This window comes from Crinia signifera, chromosome 12 (assembly GCF_055691185.1).
Source record: "Crinia signifera chromosome 12, ASM5569118v1, whole genome shotgun sequence".
Classification (NCBI taxonomy): Eukaryota; Metazoa; Chordata; class Amphibia; order Anura; family Myobatrachidae; genus Crinia; species Crinia signifera.
The window spans coordinates 21,797,627-21,817,249 of NC_139228.1; the positions used below are offsets into that span (position 1 = coordinate 21,797,627).

Sequence of the window (19,623 nt, forward strand, 5' to 3'; positions counted from 1 at the left end):
CGTCCCCTGGAGCAACCACCACCGATTATCATTATCGTGGATTCAGTATGAAATCCCGTCGGTCAAAATCCCGGCAGGGTCAAAATACCGACATGGACAAAATCCCGACATTTAAAATCCCGACAGGTTCAAAATCCCGACATATAGAATGTACAGGTGAAACAGTCTACATGACTTTCCGTCGACAGGTGTGAGGTCGACATGGGTTTTTTCACAGTTTTTTTTACCCGAATGTCGACAGTCGACATGGACACAGTTGGAAGTGAACCGCAGCCCCTCGCATAGCTCGCTTTGCTCGCCATGCTTCGGGCACGGTGCCTCGCTGCGCTCGGCACACTATTTTATTCTCCCACCACGCCCTAGTGGATGGTAGGGCATGAAATACCGCCTGTCGGCACATGTCGGCTCAAAAAACATTGAAAAAACCCATGTCGACCTCGTACCTGTCGACGGAAAGTAATGTAGACTGTTTCATCTGTACATTCTATATGTTGGTATTTTGACCCTGTCGGGATTTTGTCCTTGTCGGGATTTTGACCCTGTCGGGATTTTGACCGTCGGGATTTTGAATGCATCCCATTATCGTTTACATGGTGCCTATGAGGTTCTGCAGCACCTAGCAAAACACATAATCCAGGCATGGCCAAGCTGTTGTGAAACTGCACATCCCAGCATGCCTTGTCATAATTTTAGCATTCCCTAGTAGCAAAACTGTGGCAAGGCATGATGGGACTTGTAGTTTCACAATAGCTGGAGGGTCATAGTTTGTATCTACATAGAAATGGAATGTAGCTTTTCAAATGCAGATACAGTCACATTCTTTGACGCCAAAGGTGCAAATATGTGTACTTGGACACATCTGTATATAAACATTGCTGACAGCGGACAGGGCACTAAAACAGTTAGGTGCCATAGTATGTAGTAGAAGCTAGTTTAAGAGGGCCCCGCTCATGAGAGACCAAATGACTTCCCTTCTGCACAGTTTGCACAAAACTTACATGTGTTCTCTTTCTGTTCTCAATCAATCCTCTGATCCCAGAACTACAGTGTAGTCTGACTGGGTTGTATAGAGCACCAGGCACTTTTTACACTGGATGGATTTATGTTGTTTTTATGCTCCTGTATCAAATGTATCATATGCAGTGTAAGCAGGTGAGCAAGGTCCTCTTATATCTCTGTCTGTTCATACCCAGCCTCATTGTATTACTTTGCTGCCCATATAAATAATTCTAATAAATAACATCAGATAAAGATATGTGATTATGATGATGTATAAGAAATGCCACTATGATCATCTGGAACATCGGTTGTTTACTAGGGCAGTGGTTCCCAAACGTTCTTGGACCAGGGCGCCCAAGATTATCAGTATCTGTTCAAGGCACCCATAGTCAAAAAGTTTACTGTGGATAAATAAATAAAGTAAATTGTGTTTAACTGTTCAAGTTCTGTTATGTAGTGTTCATTCTAGCAGCCGCTATCTTTGAAAACCTATGCAGTTCCTCTTCCCTGCCTGGGGTGTCGCTGTCTGCTGGTGTGCTTCTAGCACAGTGTGTTCTGTATATCAGCACTGATATGCAAACCAGACTTGTGTTAGAAACACCACAGCAGACAGCGACACCCCAGGGAAGAGGAACTGCATGGTATTTCGAAGATAGCGGCTGCTAGAATGAACACTAGTTATGTAGTGGGAAACATAGCCGTGGTTCTAATTGTCCATACATTTTATGATTGGCAGCCACTAGTACCAGTTTTGCCTATCACTTTGAGCAGAAGTAATTTTTTTTGGTCATGGACCCCCCAAAACCCAAGGCACCCTTGCAAGCTTACCAAGGCACCCTAGGGTGCCTAGGCACGCAGTTTGGGAACCACTGCACTAGGGGCTTGATTCAGGCTAACTCTGTAAACTGCGAACATCGCAGCTTACTGAGCTCCTGAGACGCTATCCGCCCCCCATCCTGCCTCCGATTCTCCTCAATAACATGCGAAAACACACCCCCTCACATGCCTCCGCTGCAGGAGTAATCATTCGATGGTCACCGTCCATCGAATGAGTTCTCCTGCCTTCACAAATAGAAGTCAGTAAAAACTAAGTTTAATTTGCATGTGCCTGGACGAAGGCGGGGTGGGAGGCTGGCGCCCTGTGACGTCAGCCACACACCTGCGTTTTCAGACGGACGCCAATAAAACGCTGGGCCAGCCCCATTCCCTCCGCCGTCCGCCCCGATGCTTGCGTATGCCTCTGCGACTATGCAAGTTGCCAAAGCCATTCGCAAAGGGTAGCTGTGCATGCGCATAATAGACAATGCACTTGCGCTGTCCCCCAAACATCGGAATAGGGCCCAATCTGCCTCATTCTGAATGAACCAGAATTAGGCCTTATGGAGGGAATGGAAGTTCAGACCCTTAAATAAGGAAAAATAAAAAGTGTGTTCACCTTAATAGATTTGATGACTTCCAGAACCCTTCGTTTATACAGTTCCTTTGGCTGATTGTGTCCATGGCCTTTTATCGAGTGTCCTAGCATGAATTTGTTTTTCTCCTACAGAACCGCTTGGATATAACTGAACAGATTAAATCAAAAGAAATGAAGTCATTTTTCAGCAGGTTCCAAGTGCTGCCAGGAATCTTTAGCAGTAGCCTGTTTACACAGCAGAAATGTATTAACCGCATTGACAAAACAGGCTAGTGGGCTGAACATAGCGCAGGGCAGGGAAATGTTTATGCAGGTGGTGGTCAATGACCATGGTGGGAGCTATTTCAGCTCTTCTCCTGCCGCTTTCTCCTTTTGTTTATCTTTGTACAAGCCACATTAGCTCCGAGGGACCAACGTATTCAGCACTACCTAAAATAATGACTCTTTGATTGCAGTCAACCTAAAGTGGCTCAAGGACTTATTAACATCTACGGACCTATGTAAATCATTATGATTATTTTTTATTATGCAAAAGGTACATTTGATTGATTTAATGCACAAACTCCACGGGGGGTCATTGGAAGCTTGTGCCGGGTAAGTGGACATGTGGATTAAAAGCCTCGCTTCGAGCATTTAGACAGATCTAATTAACGTCATCATTTTTTTTTTGTTTTGTTTTTTTCTTCTCAAAAGTGTAATTTGGAAACAATCAGCCCAAATGTAATAGTTGGCTTGAATCTTCCTGCGAATGGCTCCCCGCTTCAGGATATCCTGGTCCATCCCTGTGTGACTTCCATTGATTCGTCCATGCTTATCTCCAGCAGTGTGGCTCTATCGGACGATTCCGCTTTCAACGGGCCGTACAAATTTCCATTCATTCCGCCTTTTGATTTATTTCAGTTGTGCTACTACACATCACAGGTAAACAACAAGAAGGACAGAGTTATTCATATGTGTGTGAGTGTATGTGTATATGTATATATATATATATATATATATATATATATATATATAATAGTTCATATGAGATCGGCATTCACAGTTGTTCTGTGTGTGGATTACTATTAACCCTTTGAGTGCACAGAGATGTGCAAAATATCCACAAAAAATGCCGCCGTCGCTCAAGTTTGTTATATAAATTCAAATTTAAAAAAATGTTTTGTACATAAAGATTATAGTTTAGATAAGAGGTAAACATTACAGGTCATTACGATGAATATAAATGTTTGCTTGGCCATTTTCACACCTATTTTGACATTCACTTGGCACTCATGGGGTTAATAATAATACTTTTGATTTCTATAGCGCTCTATCTCCAATAGTATTCAAGGCGGTTAACAGATAGAATGAATGTAATGCAGTACAGGAACAATGAAGAAAAGCTTTTCAGAAACTGTACTTAAAGGAATTACGGCAATGCTTTGAGTAAACAGGAAAGTCTTGAGTCTGTTTTTGAAGGATTCTAGAGTGAGGGTCTCTCGAACTGTGCGGGGAAGTGAGTTCCATAGAGTCAGAGCTGCAGGGCTAAAAGCTCGACCCCCAGATGAATTATGGGAGATTCTAGGTACTGCTAAAATTCCCATGACAGTCATTAGGTTGACTACTATCGTGGTAAACGTAGTGAAAAGGACGACACAAGCAGTAGATTGATAAGGAAATGGTTGACGTGAGTTTTTCAGGTTTTTGATGCCTGTGTTAACATCTGTCGATATGTACCCCCAATCAGTGTAATGCGTACCCTTTCTTCGCTCAGCATTCTCAAATGTGGTCCACATAGATCTTAAACTATGAACAAGATATCTGGAAGACAAATTGGGAAAAACTAACGTTCACTTATTCAAGCGTCGACCATTTCCACATCGACCTATTGCTTGTGTGGTACTTTTGTCAGTGACGACCTAGTGCAAGTCGACCCTTTTCACCATGTCAACATTTTGCCTGTCGACCAACTGTACTCAACCTATTTACTGTCGACCTAACAAGCGGAACCAGTTGTCCTACAGAACATTGCCTTGATATAAAAAAAAAACAGTCCTATACATAACATAAGTTGTTTTCCATTATTTATTTCTTTTAATTTAAAGGTACCGGTGCCACCAATTTTGGGCTTTTACCAGTTGACAGGAGATGGACACCAGGTACAGATATCCGTTAAGCTGAAGCTTCACGAAAGTGTAAAAAACGGATTTGATTACTGTGAAGCTCAAATACCTTTCTTCAACAAGTAAGTATATGTCTATAGAAATACGAGGGTGGATCAATAAGTACCTGTGTTTGAAGACAGGTGGCATTGCTGAGGAAAGTTGGTATTACTACCGTGTACTACCATCTTACAAACAACGCCATACCAAATTCCAGATTGATTCATAAGTTAGTTTTTTTTCCCACCACGACAATGCACCGGCTCCCTCATCCGGAATTCTTTCCGGCAAATTGCTTGAATTGCGCTATGAATCGTTGCCGCATCCACCGTACCCCATTCGGCTCCCTGCGACTTCTTCCTGTTCCCTAACCTGAAACATGGCTCGCGGGGAAAAAAAAACAATCCATAGCGCAATTCATGCAGTTTGGACGCAACAATTCCGGATGAAGGAGCTGGTGCATTGTCGTGGTGGAAAAAAAACTATGAATCAATCTGAAATTTGGTATGGTGTTGTTTGAAAGATGGTAGTACACAAAAGTAATGCCAACTTTCCTCAGCAACGCCATCTGTCTGCAAACACAGGTGCTTATTGATCCACCCTCGTATATCCACCCTGTTCACAGTGCTTCTAAATATCTTAATTCTTCAGATCTGTAATTAATCACATCACATTGCTGCTACTGTTATGGCCTAATCTAATCAGTATTTGGAGTGTATTATTCTCAATACACTCCATATACTAGGGCTGGTTCTGAGCTGCAAGCAAAGTAAGCAAACCTGGCCGATATATTGTCGGTGCATGAGCCAGCGATTTGTCTGTGAACATCGTTCACTCACATATGTACCGGCCCTGCAGCACACTGATGGGCGATATACAGGCTCATTGTGCTGCGTCTATGTACACTTGCTACCAGTGACTGATATCACAATGGGTAGGCACGTGTAAGCATGCAGAATAACTATGCACCTCTGTAAAAGCATGCTGCACTGCAGGGGGTGAAAGTGTGCAGAGAGCATTAACCCTTTGATTGCCAACGTTGCTGTGAGAGATCCTTAAAATATCTTCTAAAAATGCCAGCGCCGCTCACAGCGACTCTTCTTTTATTATGAATAAATACAAATACGGCAGAGTCAATTCATTGAAGTTTAGTTACATATTGCACCCAAAAAAAAGGCATCTTTAACAGAGGATCTCTCTCAGAGGGTTAAACATGGAAGGGTCAATCTAATACCCCTTTCACACTGTCACAGAAACCCAGGTTATTGCCTGGTTTACCTAGGTTACCTGGGTTGCTGTTCGATGTGAAAGGGTCCCTGAAAAATGACCCGGGTCCTGTGTCCTGGGGATCCAACCCAGGTACCGAGCAGGGCCGTGTTAAGGGGCAGTGTGCACTTGAAGATGATGTAGCCCCCAAGCGTTGGCAGAGGTGAAGCCCAGGTGTGGATGAGTTTCAAGCTGCTGTGACCAACCCGTGTTCAGTAACCCAGACTGAAGATAGGATGTTGCCCGTAGCAACCAATCAGATTGTGAATGATAATTAAATAAATAAATCCTTGAACTGGTTGTTGTTATTTCTTCTCTTAATTTGTACTATAAAAAGCTGCAACTGCACAAATGTAGTGATTCATTAACATAAGCTTGTACTTGGAATGAAGGCAGTATTCTTTTATGATCTTATGGTATAATTAATCCTGGAATCAGAATTCTGTCCTGTGCTGGGATCAAACTTAAGCCCTGTACACACACATCGATTTGCTTTTGATTCGATGTTAGATTCGGTTTTCTATTAGATCTGGCATTCGATCTTTCCATTCGATTTGGCATTAGATCTGTACTTTTGCATTAGATATCGAATTCGATATACATTCATGGTACATTGTACACATTCGATTTACTAGATCGAATTCGATATTTCCTTGGCTGCACAGTAGATTTTTTCTGTTCGATTTTGTGAAAACGGGAGCGCGCATCGCATCGAATGTGACACAAAAATCATTTGATTTCGTTTAGGATTCGATTCGATTTTGCTTCTATGAGCGAAATCGAATCGAAAATCAGGACAAATCGATGTATGTGTACAGGGCTATAGAGTCAGAATACTGAGTCATGAAGCTGGTAACATTTGTGTCATGTATGTATCATTACTGTTTTGTATTTTCAGAGGTCAGATAAAACATTTTGAATACAAAGTCAGCCATGGGCAGCTTGAATTATCACGGGAGAAGAGTCTGGTAGTTTGGGTGATCGGTGAGTACCGATATTTTCTACAAGTACAAATACAGGTATTAAAGGGCTTACACAATATATGATTTTTTTTAAAACGACATGCCCGATAATGACATATACGCACAACATTGTTGTATATATACTAATATAGTGTGTGTGTGCACTATATCGTTAACAATGCCCGCTCCAGCGGGTCCTTAGCAATGTCCTCCGTCACCTGCACATGCCAAATAACAGAGAATAAAGCGAACACCCCCAGGTGTGGTATAGGGTTCCAACAGTCGGGATCTCGAGAGTCGTCAGCCCGACATCGGGATCCCGACTGGCCTGACTCAGACAGAATGGCGAGCGCAACAAAGCCCCTTGCGGGCTCGCTACGCTCACCACCTATTCTATTCTCCCTCTATGGGGGTTGTGGACCCCCAAGTGGGAGAATAGCCGTGGCCTTCGGGAACCCGTCTGTTGGTGTTTTAACAGTCGGGATCCCGTCTGTCTGTACCCCGTCTGGAACCCAACTCCCCCCTTCCCCCTGCCGTTGCTCATTGCTCCCGGCATAGGCAAAAGTGAGTGCACTTGCTGATGCCAGCACCCTCAACAATGTTGTGCTTGGTACACATTGTCTAATGTGTACCCAGCAATAGACCAGGACTGGCCAAACTGGTCCTGGAGATCTACCAACAGTTCACGTGTTCCAGACCATCTAGCTGGTGCACAGGTGCAGTCATTACTAACTGTCACATTTCCCATACCACCTATCTGGTGCACAGGTGCAGTCATTACTAACTGTCACATTTCCCACACCCCCTAGCTGGTGCACAGGTGCAGTCATTACTAACTGTCACATTTCCCAGAACCCCTAGCTGGTGCACAGGTGCAGTCATTACTGTCACATTTCCCAGACCACCTAGCTGATGTACAGATGTGGTCATTACTAACTGTCCCATTTCCCAGACCCCCTAGCTGGAGAACATTTTCAAACCTGCTGCGTTCATTCCTAATCGACACTTTCTACAGACCCACAGGTAGCCTGGGAAACATGACCTGTTGGTAGCTCTCAAGGGGCGGTTTAGTCACCCTTTTATTAGGCGGTTGGGTAATGCCTAAATAAATACATACAGTATAGAGCAGGGGTCAGGAACCTTTTTGACTAAGAGAGCCATGAAAGCAAAATATTTGGAAATTTATTTCAGTGAGAGCCATATAATATATTTTAAAAGTGAATTCAACTAAATGTCAGTATAAAACGCCTCCAAACGTTTTATTTTATTGCTGGATCCGGCGTTTAAAGGTGGCATATGGGGTGGGGGTGGGTGGCGTCGGGCGGGTATGGTGTGGGTTTCCCGCTTACCTTCCCGGCGGTGTCGGGCTGAGGGTACTGTGCGGGGCTGCCTGGGTGTGTGGGGGTGCAACTCCCAAGATGGCGTCCGGTCTGTGGTTTGCTGCGTCTCAGCTCCGTCTCCGGGAGCAGCGCAGCGTCTGTCAGTCTGGTGTGAGGAGGCAAGAGCGGGTAGGAGTATTCTGGGTCCCCCGGTTCTCCTCTGCGGCGTCAGGTCCCGGTGCAAGGCTGGCGGGGTTAGTGGGGCCGCAGCCTCCAAGATGGCGCCCGGCGTTTGGTCGGTCACAAATTTAGGCCGCGGCTTCAGGGTATGAGCTAGGCCGCAACCTGCAGAGGCCTCCGAGGGCCTCCGAGCGGCCTCCCGGCTCCGCAGCACACAGCTCAGGTTAGTGGGGTGTAAGGGCAGGGTAGTTTGGAGTGGGGGTGCCTCCAGAATTCGTTGTTATAGCCGTTAAGGGGGATCAGCAGCAGGAGCTCAGCAAATACACGTCCTGCTGCTTCCCCAGTCAGGTCACGCCCCTCGAGAATATTTTGTTTTATCTGCGAGCCATATGCAATCATCAAAAGAGCCACACCTGGCTCGCGAGCCATTGGTTCCCGACCCCTGGTATAGAGGATACAGACGTTGTAAAGGAAATAATCCTCAGTTGGAATACAACTGTTATTAAGCCCCCATACACTATGCGACTTCTCCGAGGGTAGAAGTTGCGTGTCATCCCCTTGAATCGCCCATCATATTCGATCCCAGCAAGGCCCGCGTGATCCGATACATCTATAGTGCCGGCCTTGCGGTGTCCAGGTCCGATCGGATGCGCACAGCACCACACATCGGATCGGAGGTGACACACACATGCGATTTGACACTATTTATCCAATTTATTGGTCCGATCTGTCAGAATCAGATGAAAAGTGTCCAATTTGTATTAGTGTATGGGCACCGTAACAAATTGATTATGCTGTATGCTTGGTATTTACCATAGCCCTGCCCCAATGGTTGTGAAATTGTAGGAGGCTTTCAGAAATGGAAAGCAAGTGTTATTCAGCATTTTAGGTGTCTGAATCTCCAAGGAAAAGGCTCTCATTTAGTTGGAGAGGTTCTTTTGTTAGTGGAGACAAATGTAAAAGTCTATTAGCGATTTGGATGAAGGGCTTCTAAAATCATGTCAGATTCATTTATTAATTATACTTTCATTTTCAGGACCGAAGTTTCCAAAATCTTTGGAAATTTCTCTTTCGGGGACTGTGACCTTCAGCGCGGAACAACACACAAATGACCCCACGGATCCGATATGTGTTGGAAACACAGCTTACGTCAAAGTAGGTGGATAAGTAAAATAAAAATACAATATGGCAAACCAAGTTTAGGAAGCAGCAATTCTCATACGTGAGTTCTTATATTGTTAAATCAATGAAGCACTACAGTATTGTTTTGATAAATTGTATTATTTTGTATTTTTTTTATTGAAAGAAATGAAAGCCCATTACACAGCTATGCACTTACTAAGGTGGGAGTTCTATTGAAGATGGGATGCTGCTATGGAATCTACTTATTATAGAAGGGGGGGGGGGGCAAAGTTTTGTGACCCGGGATCTACTTTTAATTCACATAATTAGTAGACATCTACCATTGTCAATGGGCCTGATTCAGAAGCGGCCCATATACTGATTTCCTCCGCAGATCTACTTGTCTGCAGTCCCGGCACTCCTCCTGGCTGGCTCCTGCATATAAAAATGGCACCGCCTCCTCTAGGATCCTCAAAAAGTGTCTGCTATAAAGGGGCAGACATTTTGTGTGGGCTATTTTTAATTAGCAGGAGCCAGCCAGGAGGAGAGCCGGGACCGCGGCGCAGACAAGTAGTAGAGTTGTGGGTCCCAGCCACAGCCACGGCGGCAAGCAGTGGGGTAAGAGGGCAGTGCATTGCATAGCCCCTTTTTTACGCCACTGGTATGAATACATAAGAATCGGCAACTGCGCACACATAGCATCCACCTCTGAATCCGGCTCACAGGCCCTGCGCTTCTTAAGCTTCCCACAACAGGTTTTGTTTGCTGACCGCTCTCACACACACTTCAAATTTGCAACCTCTTGCATCCTCCCCGACATAACCTAAACTTGTAGTATATTATATACACTGCACAAGAATTCAAGCGATTGTTTTATTGAGGGGGGGGGGGGGGTTATGAAAGACACCTTGCCAGATAGTACATTGTACTGTGGAAAAGAAACTGGCATTATTGTGTGATCTATTACTCAGTCAGCAGCTGATAACCAGGACACCAGCATGGAACCACGTATTCGGAGTGGCATACAGTATGAATGCAGCAGGAGGTGGCTGTGCTCCAACAGCATTACCCAACAGCCTCTGTACCGCCCATATCAGACAGTTAAACCGTCAACACCAGGAGCCGCTCTCAGGATGTACTGGGGGCTGTGAGGCGTCTATGTGCCAGTACAGAGTGGTAAGCACGGCATTACAGTCTGTGGGTATGGGGCCAGGCAGATGGATAGAAGCAGCACTGGGCTCTGTGCTGCATCCAGGTAACGGCATAACATCAGGGGCCCGCTGCAGTACTGGGAGCCGGCGTTCTGACACCTCAGATGTCAGTTCAAGTGTATTTTTGTTCATTTGGCCGTGGGATGCCCCGAGATCTAACTTTTGGCCATGTCTGCTTTAGAAGATAATAGATGGATTCTGATTGGTTGTCCATCCCGTCATTCATAGAACTCCCGTCTTAGTAAGTAAATGTACCGCTTTCAATAAAAAATACACCCCTCTGGGTCTAATTTCTGACTGTAGTGACTAAGATGAAGAAAAAGTTATACTGTGTGTATACGTTACCTAGGCTACCCCCCTACGGGCTCAGGTGTCAACATTGACGCAAGAAAAACCCTATTAAACACTTGTGTCGACTATTTGCTTCTGTCGGCCCTTTGTCTCTATCAACCTTGCACACATCGGGGGAAATGTACTAAGATATGTATTCTACTTCGCATGTGATGTGGCTATGGGCAACCAATCAGAATCGACTTCTTATTTATTTAGCACCCTCTAGAAGATAGTAGACAGGATCTGATTGGTTGCCCATCGCAGCATCACATGTGAAGTAGAATACACATCTTAGTAAATTTCCCCCATCGTGTCAAAATCAACCGTTTGCAACATTTTGGTGTTGACCTAGACATTGGGGGTTATTCAGACCTGATCACAAAGCTGCTTTTTTTTTCTTACATAGATAAAACCATACTGCGCTGCAGGTGGGGCAGATGTAACATGTCCAGAGGCGCTGTCCAGCAATTTTAGATCCAAATTCTGGGTTCCTGACGTTCCTCATCTTGGGATTGGCCACCCTAGTGCAAACCCACTAACCCATAGTCAGGACTAAAATGTCCCCCAGATGGAGTAGGATGAAGGGATTTTAGTGAGCATAAAATCAAATTTATCTCAGTTGTTATTACTCTGGTACATTATCATACATACACCAGCAGTATTACTATATATAGATTTATCATGGGGCCCAGACCAGGGTATTACAGGAGACCAGTGCTGCGCGTGTTACTGGGACGGGTTTTGTTAGTTTTCAGAAATATCTATATCAGAATTTATTAACTAAACCCATATGCATGACACCATTAAAGGAAGCGTAAAACTACTATACTAACATAAATCATTAACATTAATAGATGCAAAAAAATGTTTTTTATTATTTCCTACAATAAGCTAGGGTGTAGTGCAATATATTGCTGTGTGACGGCTCTGTAAGCACCTGCGCAGCTTCCTGTGTTTAGGAGTCGTGCAGTCAGCTGTCGTCCTCATTGCAGCGAGCCAATGCCTGCTGCTGTGACCAGAGGATGCCGGTCTAATAACGCTGTTGGTACAGAGGTGACAAGCAGGGGTCCCAAGGGACGTGATCAGCTGTCATTAGTGGACCGGTAGATGTCGTCCTCATTGCAGTGAGCCAACGCCTGCTGCTGTGACCATAGAATACCGGTCTAATGACGCTGTTGGTACAGAGGTGACAAGCAGTGGTCCCAGGTGACAAGCAGTGGTCCCAGGTGACAAGTAGGGGTCCCAGGGGATGCAATCAGCAGCATCCAGGTAAGGGAAGCCAGGTGTCACAGGCTGTAGGACCGGAGTTGCAGCAAGGTGCCTCCACCAGATGATTAAGCGTTGTCTGTTTTGCACCTTTTTGATGGTCTTCCGGCATCATCCGCTTCATCATCACTCACCAAAGGCCGAGATCTTGTTGTGCCTTGATGAGGAGGCTCCTTCACTTTGTGGAAAGTGCCACCGCAGAGGATGATGTGGTTAATGAACCACCTTTCCTGGCCTGATGGGGGCCGATTCATGCAGCGCTTCACGTAACTGTGGCACCTGTCACATTGCCACTGGTGGCATCGCAGATTGGACACTGCGGTGAAAAACCTGTGGCGCATAGAGATGTTAGTGCCAGTCAGGTCATTAATCTTCTGCATGAGGTGTAGAAACAGCGGTCCGTGCCCACCAGTGTCTCTCTGCTGCGTGGTGTAGATATACGCATGGATCATCTCGTGCAGGAGGATATCCACTACATCGCTGCGGGACTGCTGCCTCAGGAGGGGCCTGCTGAGTTTTATCCTCCAGGGGCCGCCGGTATAATGGCTTGGGTATTGGCAGATACCTGCACACTTCTTCAGATGGTTACTCCATGCCACATTAACTCCCTGAAGTTTCCCTCCGAAAATCTTTTCATCAAACTCATTAAAGAGCGTCTCTATATTGGCGGTGGGGTCTACAGACTTCCATCCCTCATCCGTTATAGAGACATTGGCGCTGAAAACATCATCGTCTTCAGAACAATCCATAGCTTCATCATAAGCAACCTCCATCTTCCCTCGCTTGCCTAGAAGTGAGGCTCAGGAACAGGTGCATAGAATATGCGCGTGTCACAATGGCCGGCTGTATGATGCCTGTGCCGGTCACATGACTGTAACTGACTATAAAGGTGCCCATACACTAGTAAGATTTATCTTCAGATCTGGCTGGTTGGAACAAAAACATGGTTATGGATGAGTGACAGTTTGTCAGTTTTCCAGCATTTGCAAGCAAATGGTCAACTGTCATTTGCTCTCATCCATAACCATGTTTTTGTTCCAACCAGACAGATCTGCAGATAAATCTGCGTGTGTATGGCCACCTTAAGTTTGAATTTCTATCCTGATACAGGATGTTTCACCATCAGAGGCCAGGTCCGGTATAAGGACAGAAATTAGCTAATGGGGGATTTTGTGTTTTTTTTTTTTTTTAAATAACTGTTCATTGTATTTTATAAAACAAGAGGGACGATACAAAGCAGAGAACCAATCACAACAGCAACCAGCAGTAATACAACTGTAGAAAGAACCCGGCTGTTAATGCTGATACAAAGGGCTTGTAGCCATAGATAATTAAATACATAACTTCCAAGTAGGGTGTCCGTACAAATATAATGTCATATATGCACTCAGACTGGAGGAAAATAGATTCCATACCATTAGGAGGAAAGGCTTCTTTACGGTTAGGGCAGTAAGGTTATGGAACTCCTTTCCGGAGGAGGTAGTCTGGGCAGACACAATAAATACATTTAAAATAAGGTTGGACAAACATTTACTGGAAAAAAGCATTCAAGGGTACAACCCATAATCTGTAAAAATGTGTGTTTGTGTGTGTGTACGTGGTGTACACACACGTGGAGTCTGTATGTGGCGTACTAGGCAGTTGGAGCCCCCTCCCCTTAAACAATTGTGACCCTAAGGTTACTTAGGAGCGCTGGCTAATAATGATAATGAGGGCCAATGTAATCAAAGCAAGGCTAGAATACCTTTACAATGTAAAATAATAATAAAAGCAACAATAAAAAACACTCTCAGAAATAAAAGGTCAAATTAAATATACACCTGAGCACTGTTGCAGCCCCTTTCTAAGAGGATGTGACCCTCAATTTGAACAAACTGGTGTACAGTATGTATAATGCCTATAGCATGAACTTCTAGGCACCATTAGAGGCGCATCTGTGTTCAGTATATTAATTCAATCAATGCAGATCTTTATACAATGTATACAAATTTATTAAAAAGTATTTCATACAAAGACATTATTTGAAGTGCACTTCATATTAATACATGTACTTTAGACAAAGACAAAAAAAACCACACATAAAATACGTAAGTTCTGCCATGCTGTAAGTCCCTCTTACTTTGGTTAAACTCAGTGGATGCTCCTTACTTTAAGTAGAGGGTCCTTTATAATTACCAGTCCAGAATCAGTATTATGTCCCTGGTGGCCGTGTATTATTATGGTATCCTGGGTCTTTATATCCAATGTGGGCAAGGGAGCAGATGTATTAAGCCTTAACAAGAGATAAATGCAAGTGTGATAAGGAGAGATAAACGTCCAGCCAATTAGCTCCTTACTGACTTTTTTCAAACACAGCCTGTGACATGGCAGTTAGCAGGTGATTGGCTGGACATTTATCTCTCCTTATCACCCTTGCATTTATCTCTTGTTAAAGCTTAATACATCTGCCCCAATGTCTCAAGGTGATATCGCTCCTCTGTTACCAGAGATGCGCTCCGGACGATTTGGAGGTAAAGGTCTGTGACTTCAACTGAGGAAGCCGCTGACTTATCTATTACAGGCGGAGAAACGCGTTCTGAGCTGTATGGGCCAGGTATCCGCATATCAATCTTTACCTCCAAATCGTCCGGATCGCATATCTGGTAACAGAGGAGGGATATCACCTTGGGACATTTCCCACATTGGATATAAAGGCCCAGGATACCATAATAATACACGGCCACCGGGGACATAATACTGATTCGAGACTGGTGATTATAAAGGACCCTCCCCTTAATATACGGAGCATCCACTGAGTTTAACCAAAGTAAGAGGGACTTACAGAATGGCAGAACTTACGTATTTTAGTGTGTACAGTCCATTACTTACCAATCGCTATTTGAAGGTTTCCCGGTGTTATCTTAGTGCATTTATACTGTATGACATGCAATGGGAAATGTAAGAACATTGTTTCACAGTTCTGCTGATTAGAATCTGTCCATTTCCATTCACTTAGACTTCATCCGACTCTACTTACCAGCAAATGCAACACTGTATGTTTCCCCCTCCCGTAGATGCCCCACTTTGGTTCACAGAGCGTTGGTTGGACTTCCTGTAAAACGGGTGCATTTGCCGATAATCAGATACAGAGATGGCCCTAGGGTTTATACTTTTACAGGCACGGGGTGTCCTAGAATGGACATATCTGTGACAAATATTGTTATCCAGATGATTGGTCTGGGATGTCTAGGTCAACAGTCAACATGGCAATGGTCGACATATTTTACAGGGGCCTTAATCATACTTTAACATCAACCTGGACTCCGATCGGGAACGGTAAAATGTGCAGAGCGCAGCGAGCCATGCGAGAGTATGAGTTGCGCCAATCGGGGGTCCATGTGTTCAGGTGTCGATATTGACACCAAGAAAAGAGAAAACCTCGTTGACCATTTGCTTGCGTCGAGCTTTAGACTGTCGACCCATCGATCCAACCCATCCATGATATCACCATTCATGAAAGATGATATGAGTATAAATAAGGTGAATGTATTTCGCAGGGCACGGTCCAGTTACAAAACTTCCTGTTTGTTCATTTTATGTCCACAGCTTTCATTTAGAATCCCGGACTACAGCCTGACCGGATGTTACACGGACCAGCATTCCGTCCAGGTGTTTTCATCGGCAAAGCACAAAACTATAACATGTAAGAGCCGTCTTCTGTCCGCTTCCATTCTCTCAGTACGTGCGCATGCTAAAGGGTGAGATGCTGGCAGAATCTAGCATGTGCCTAATTGCTTCCGATCTAGGGGTGACATTTAATAGGATGAGAGATTCGGAAAGTGAGAGATTTGGTAAGAAATCTCTAAGTTTTTTAAAGCGGCAATCATTTACACTGCAAAATCAGACTGGTTCTGCACTGTAAATGATTGCCGCTTTAAAAAAAAAACCTGGAGATTTCTTACCAAATCTCTCACTTTCTACTTCTCTTATCCTATTAAATTTCACCCTAGGTTTGTTGCTTCAGACACCACTTTATAGCACCCTTGGTCCGATTCATAGTCACTCGTAGCATCCGATTTTGCCCTCAGCCCCGATGCATGTGCAAATCTCAGCACAAAACGGCTTTGGCGAGTTACACACTTGCCGGGCCGTTCGTCGCAGGTAGGGAGGGCCGGGGTTGGAAACGAGGATGGACCATGGAAACGCACATCCTTTTTATGGGTGTCCCCATGAAAATGCTGGATGTTCCAATGGGAGAGTAGGTGGGCTGGTGCCTGCCGGGGGGCGGACGGCTGGCGCCCTCTTCAGCAGACACCAACGGAAATAAGGAAGTAAAAGTCAGTTCAGACTGACTTTTATTTCCGAAGGGGAGAGAAATTATTTGATGCTTGGGGGACATTTTGGCCAAGGGGGGGGGAGGGGGGCATGTCAGGGCTCGCTAAACTGTGAACAACCACTGCTTAGCGATCCTGGGATCCTCTTATGCATTGTTGTCATTTGGGTCTGTTTCTCTTAAGATTACAGTAATACATAGTCTGCATGATGGCCAGTAATCTAACAAATTACCCTTTTTATATGCCAATGATTCATCCTACGACATAATCCCCTTCCCAAGTTCTGTATGCCACCTTCAGGGAAGACCTAGATGGGTTTCTGGAGATGTACCATGGCACACTTCCAGTGCAACCTCATAATTACGAGGAGGAGGATTATGGTTGGATTACATGGCGTACTTTGGGTGAAATGTAAGATTTGGTAAGAAATCTCCAGATTTTTTAAAGCGGCAATCATTTACACTGCAATATCAGACTGGGTTTGCAGTGTAAATGATTGCCGCTTTAAAAAAAACTTCCCAAATCTTTCACTTTCTGAATCTCTCATCCTATTACATTTCTCCCTTTGTGTTCCTGTTTAGTTACACCTTGTGCCGTTACATTTGCCTTTTTTTCCCCCCTCTTTGTATTATTACAGCTCGAGAGCTCATCTCTGCTGACTACTATATATGGAACTCCAAGGCTCCAGCGCCTATTGTATGCAGGTCATTCTTTGATTAATTTCTACCAATTAAAATACATCACCCATAAAATTGGAATATATTTCATTAAATGTATTTCAACTGTTACTTGCTCACTTATGCTTTTTCAGTATAATAAATTTTAAAAAGTAGCAAAAGCGAAATTATTATTTTTTTTTGGGGGGGGGGGGGGGGTATCGGAACAGTGTTTAAAAAAAAAATGGATCCAGACAGTCAACAAAACATTACGACATTATGCTCAGCTCTCACAGTTGACTACACACTCCAAATACAGAAAGGGTGGGGTGTTAAAATGCGCTATACCTAAAAAACGGTCCGTGGCGACGCGGACACCTGTGAAGTCCGCGAAGGGACGCGTTTATCTGTGAAGGTATCCGCGTCCCCTCGCTGCGCTCGCCACACTATTCTATTCTCAACTCCACGCCGACGTGGATAGTAGGGCATGAAAAGGTCGGAGGACGTGTACCGCCGCCCCTCGCGGGCTCGCTGCGCTCGCCACGCTTCGGGTTGGCGTGGATCGTGGGGTGGCGTTAAAAATTTGGGGGGACATTTAAGGGTTAATTGTGCCTATTTGGGCTCTGTAGCCCATTTAACATTGATTCCTATGGTAAAATCGCGGGCATTGAGGCATTTTACATTAAAATCGCGGTCAATCATCCTTTTTAACATTGTTCCCTATGGGAAAATCGCGGTCATCGCGGGCAGCCGATTTTTATGTACCCGCGATTTACCCGCGATGACCGCGATTTTTTACCCCCTTCTAGGTAAAGAGTACCCATACATCTACCACTTTATCCTCTGAACCCCAGCACAGTCATTGTTTTCCAGGTCACCCAGCAGGTGCACTGGTGTAATCATTACTCACTGATGCATTTTTTAAATATCCACAGGTGGAGCTAATTATTACGCTTGGAAAATCACCTGGAAAATATGCACTTAAACGGAGTTCTGAGTTTGAGAACCTGCGCACTAAACATTAAGACTAAATAAATCATAATCTATAGACAAAAGAGACATTCATCACTTCATATTAAATGTGCTGAACACAAAACAACATGGATGCCAGTCAGACATAACTTTCTCATCTGTGTGGGGCCGAGGCATTAAACTTGGTAAAGCTCAAGTTGGATTTAAAATGATAAAAGTTACTTGCCAACCTATACAGTCATCAAGGGCTGGATGTGATGAAGGCCCGAGTTTGGCGGCTGTGCTGGATGCCGGCCGAACTCAGACATTTTTTATAAAGTGGCAATAATATACAAGGCATGGTTTTGCCTTGTAAATGATTGCCCCTTTAACAAATGTCCCAGTTCGGCCGATGCCCCACAAAGCCACCAAACTCGGACTTCATTGAGGTAGATGATATTTTAATAGAAAAACCCTGAAAGTTCAGTAGCCTTGATAACCCAACTTCATAAAAATCTTAGTCCTGGCCGCTGGTTGGGCATAGTTGGAGAATGATTACTATGAAGGTCAGCGATTTGCTTAATCTAGAACGCTCAGCAAAACAGACGATAAGACACAAATATATAATTTTTTTAGAATACTTTTCCAATGTAATTTATTATTTTGTTTAAACGTCACCATGGATGATCTTTTTTTTTGTGTTGTTGTTTTTTTAAAAAAAAATAGAAAAAAAACACAATATTTTGTTTTCCACTCATTTCGCTGTTCAGCGGGTACAGAGCAGCCGCCTGCTGTACAACGGCCTGATAGAGTTTTCAAACCATTGTCACAATGGTGCCTCCTAACCGCGTCTCAAGGATCTGATGGATTCTGCTCAACCGCAGAGTTAATTTAAAACACAGTTAGTTGGACATCGCTACTAACAAACCCAATGGCTACCACGCGTTTTTTAATCAAAGTGTGATGAGCATTTCAAATGACATAAAGCAATCTTTGCCGCATACGGGGCGCCGCGCACACAGCTAGAACAGTGGTCCGGTGCCATCTTCAGGAGCCACTTCTTCTTCAGTGTCTGTGGTGCTAAAAAGCAACTATTGTTCTGATCACCCTGCTGTAAAGCTTTTGATTTTGTCTCCAAATCTGTCACTTCAAGATACATTTTTGAAGACAAGGTCTGTGTCCCCAGTTTGGGAGATGACCTGTTTAATGTTCTCCCTGTGTCTGGGAACGCCTTAGTGTAATTAGCGACCTTTGCTCTCCACAGCTAATCCCAAGCTAGTTTGTATTCCTTGCTCATCTTTAAGACCAGACCTTTCTTTTCTTCGGAGTCCACTGCCACAATTAAAGAAGAAACAGCTGCATTTCAAAGGGATTCCGATTCCAGACGCTTAATCGTGATTGACAAGTTCTTATACTAAGCTATATGAAAATAAGAGAGTCCTTTCTTGGGTTAAAACTTCAATCATTTTCCATAAAATTATCTCAATATG

General features: G+C 44.2%; 1 protein-coding gene across 3 annotated transcripts in view; it reads left to right on the top strand.

The window, feature by feature from the left end:
* The window catches only part of AP5M1 (adaptor related protein complex 5 subunit mu 1), a 28,713-nt gene extending 11,388 nt beyond the window's left edge, over window positions 1-17,325 (top strand). For all 3 annotated transcript variants that reach the window (XM_083166865.1, XM_083166866.1, XM_083166867.1), the window contains exons 4-9: window positions 3,107-3,334; window positions 4,498-4,637; window positions 6,719-6,804; window positions 9,318-9,436; window positions 15,799-15,895; window positions 17,164-17,325. In XM_083166865.1, the coding sequence (XP_083022991.1) occupies window positions 3,107-3,334; window positions 4,498-4,637; window positions 6,719-6,804; window positions 9,318-9,436; window positions 15,799-15,895; window positions 17,164-17,246 (753 nt within the window). In that variant the 3' untranslated portion in view covers window positions 17,247-17,325. The remainder of the gene's footprint in view (window positions 1-3,106; window positions 3,335-4,497; window positions 4,638-6,718; window positions 6,805-9,317; window positions 9,437-15,798; window positions 15,896-17,163) is intronic.
* The last annotated feature ends 2,298 nt before the right edge of the window (window positions 17,326-19,623 follow it).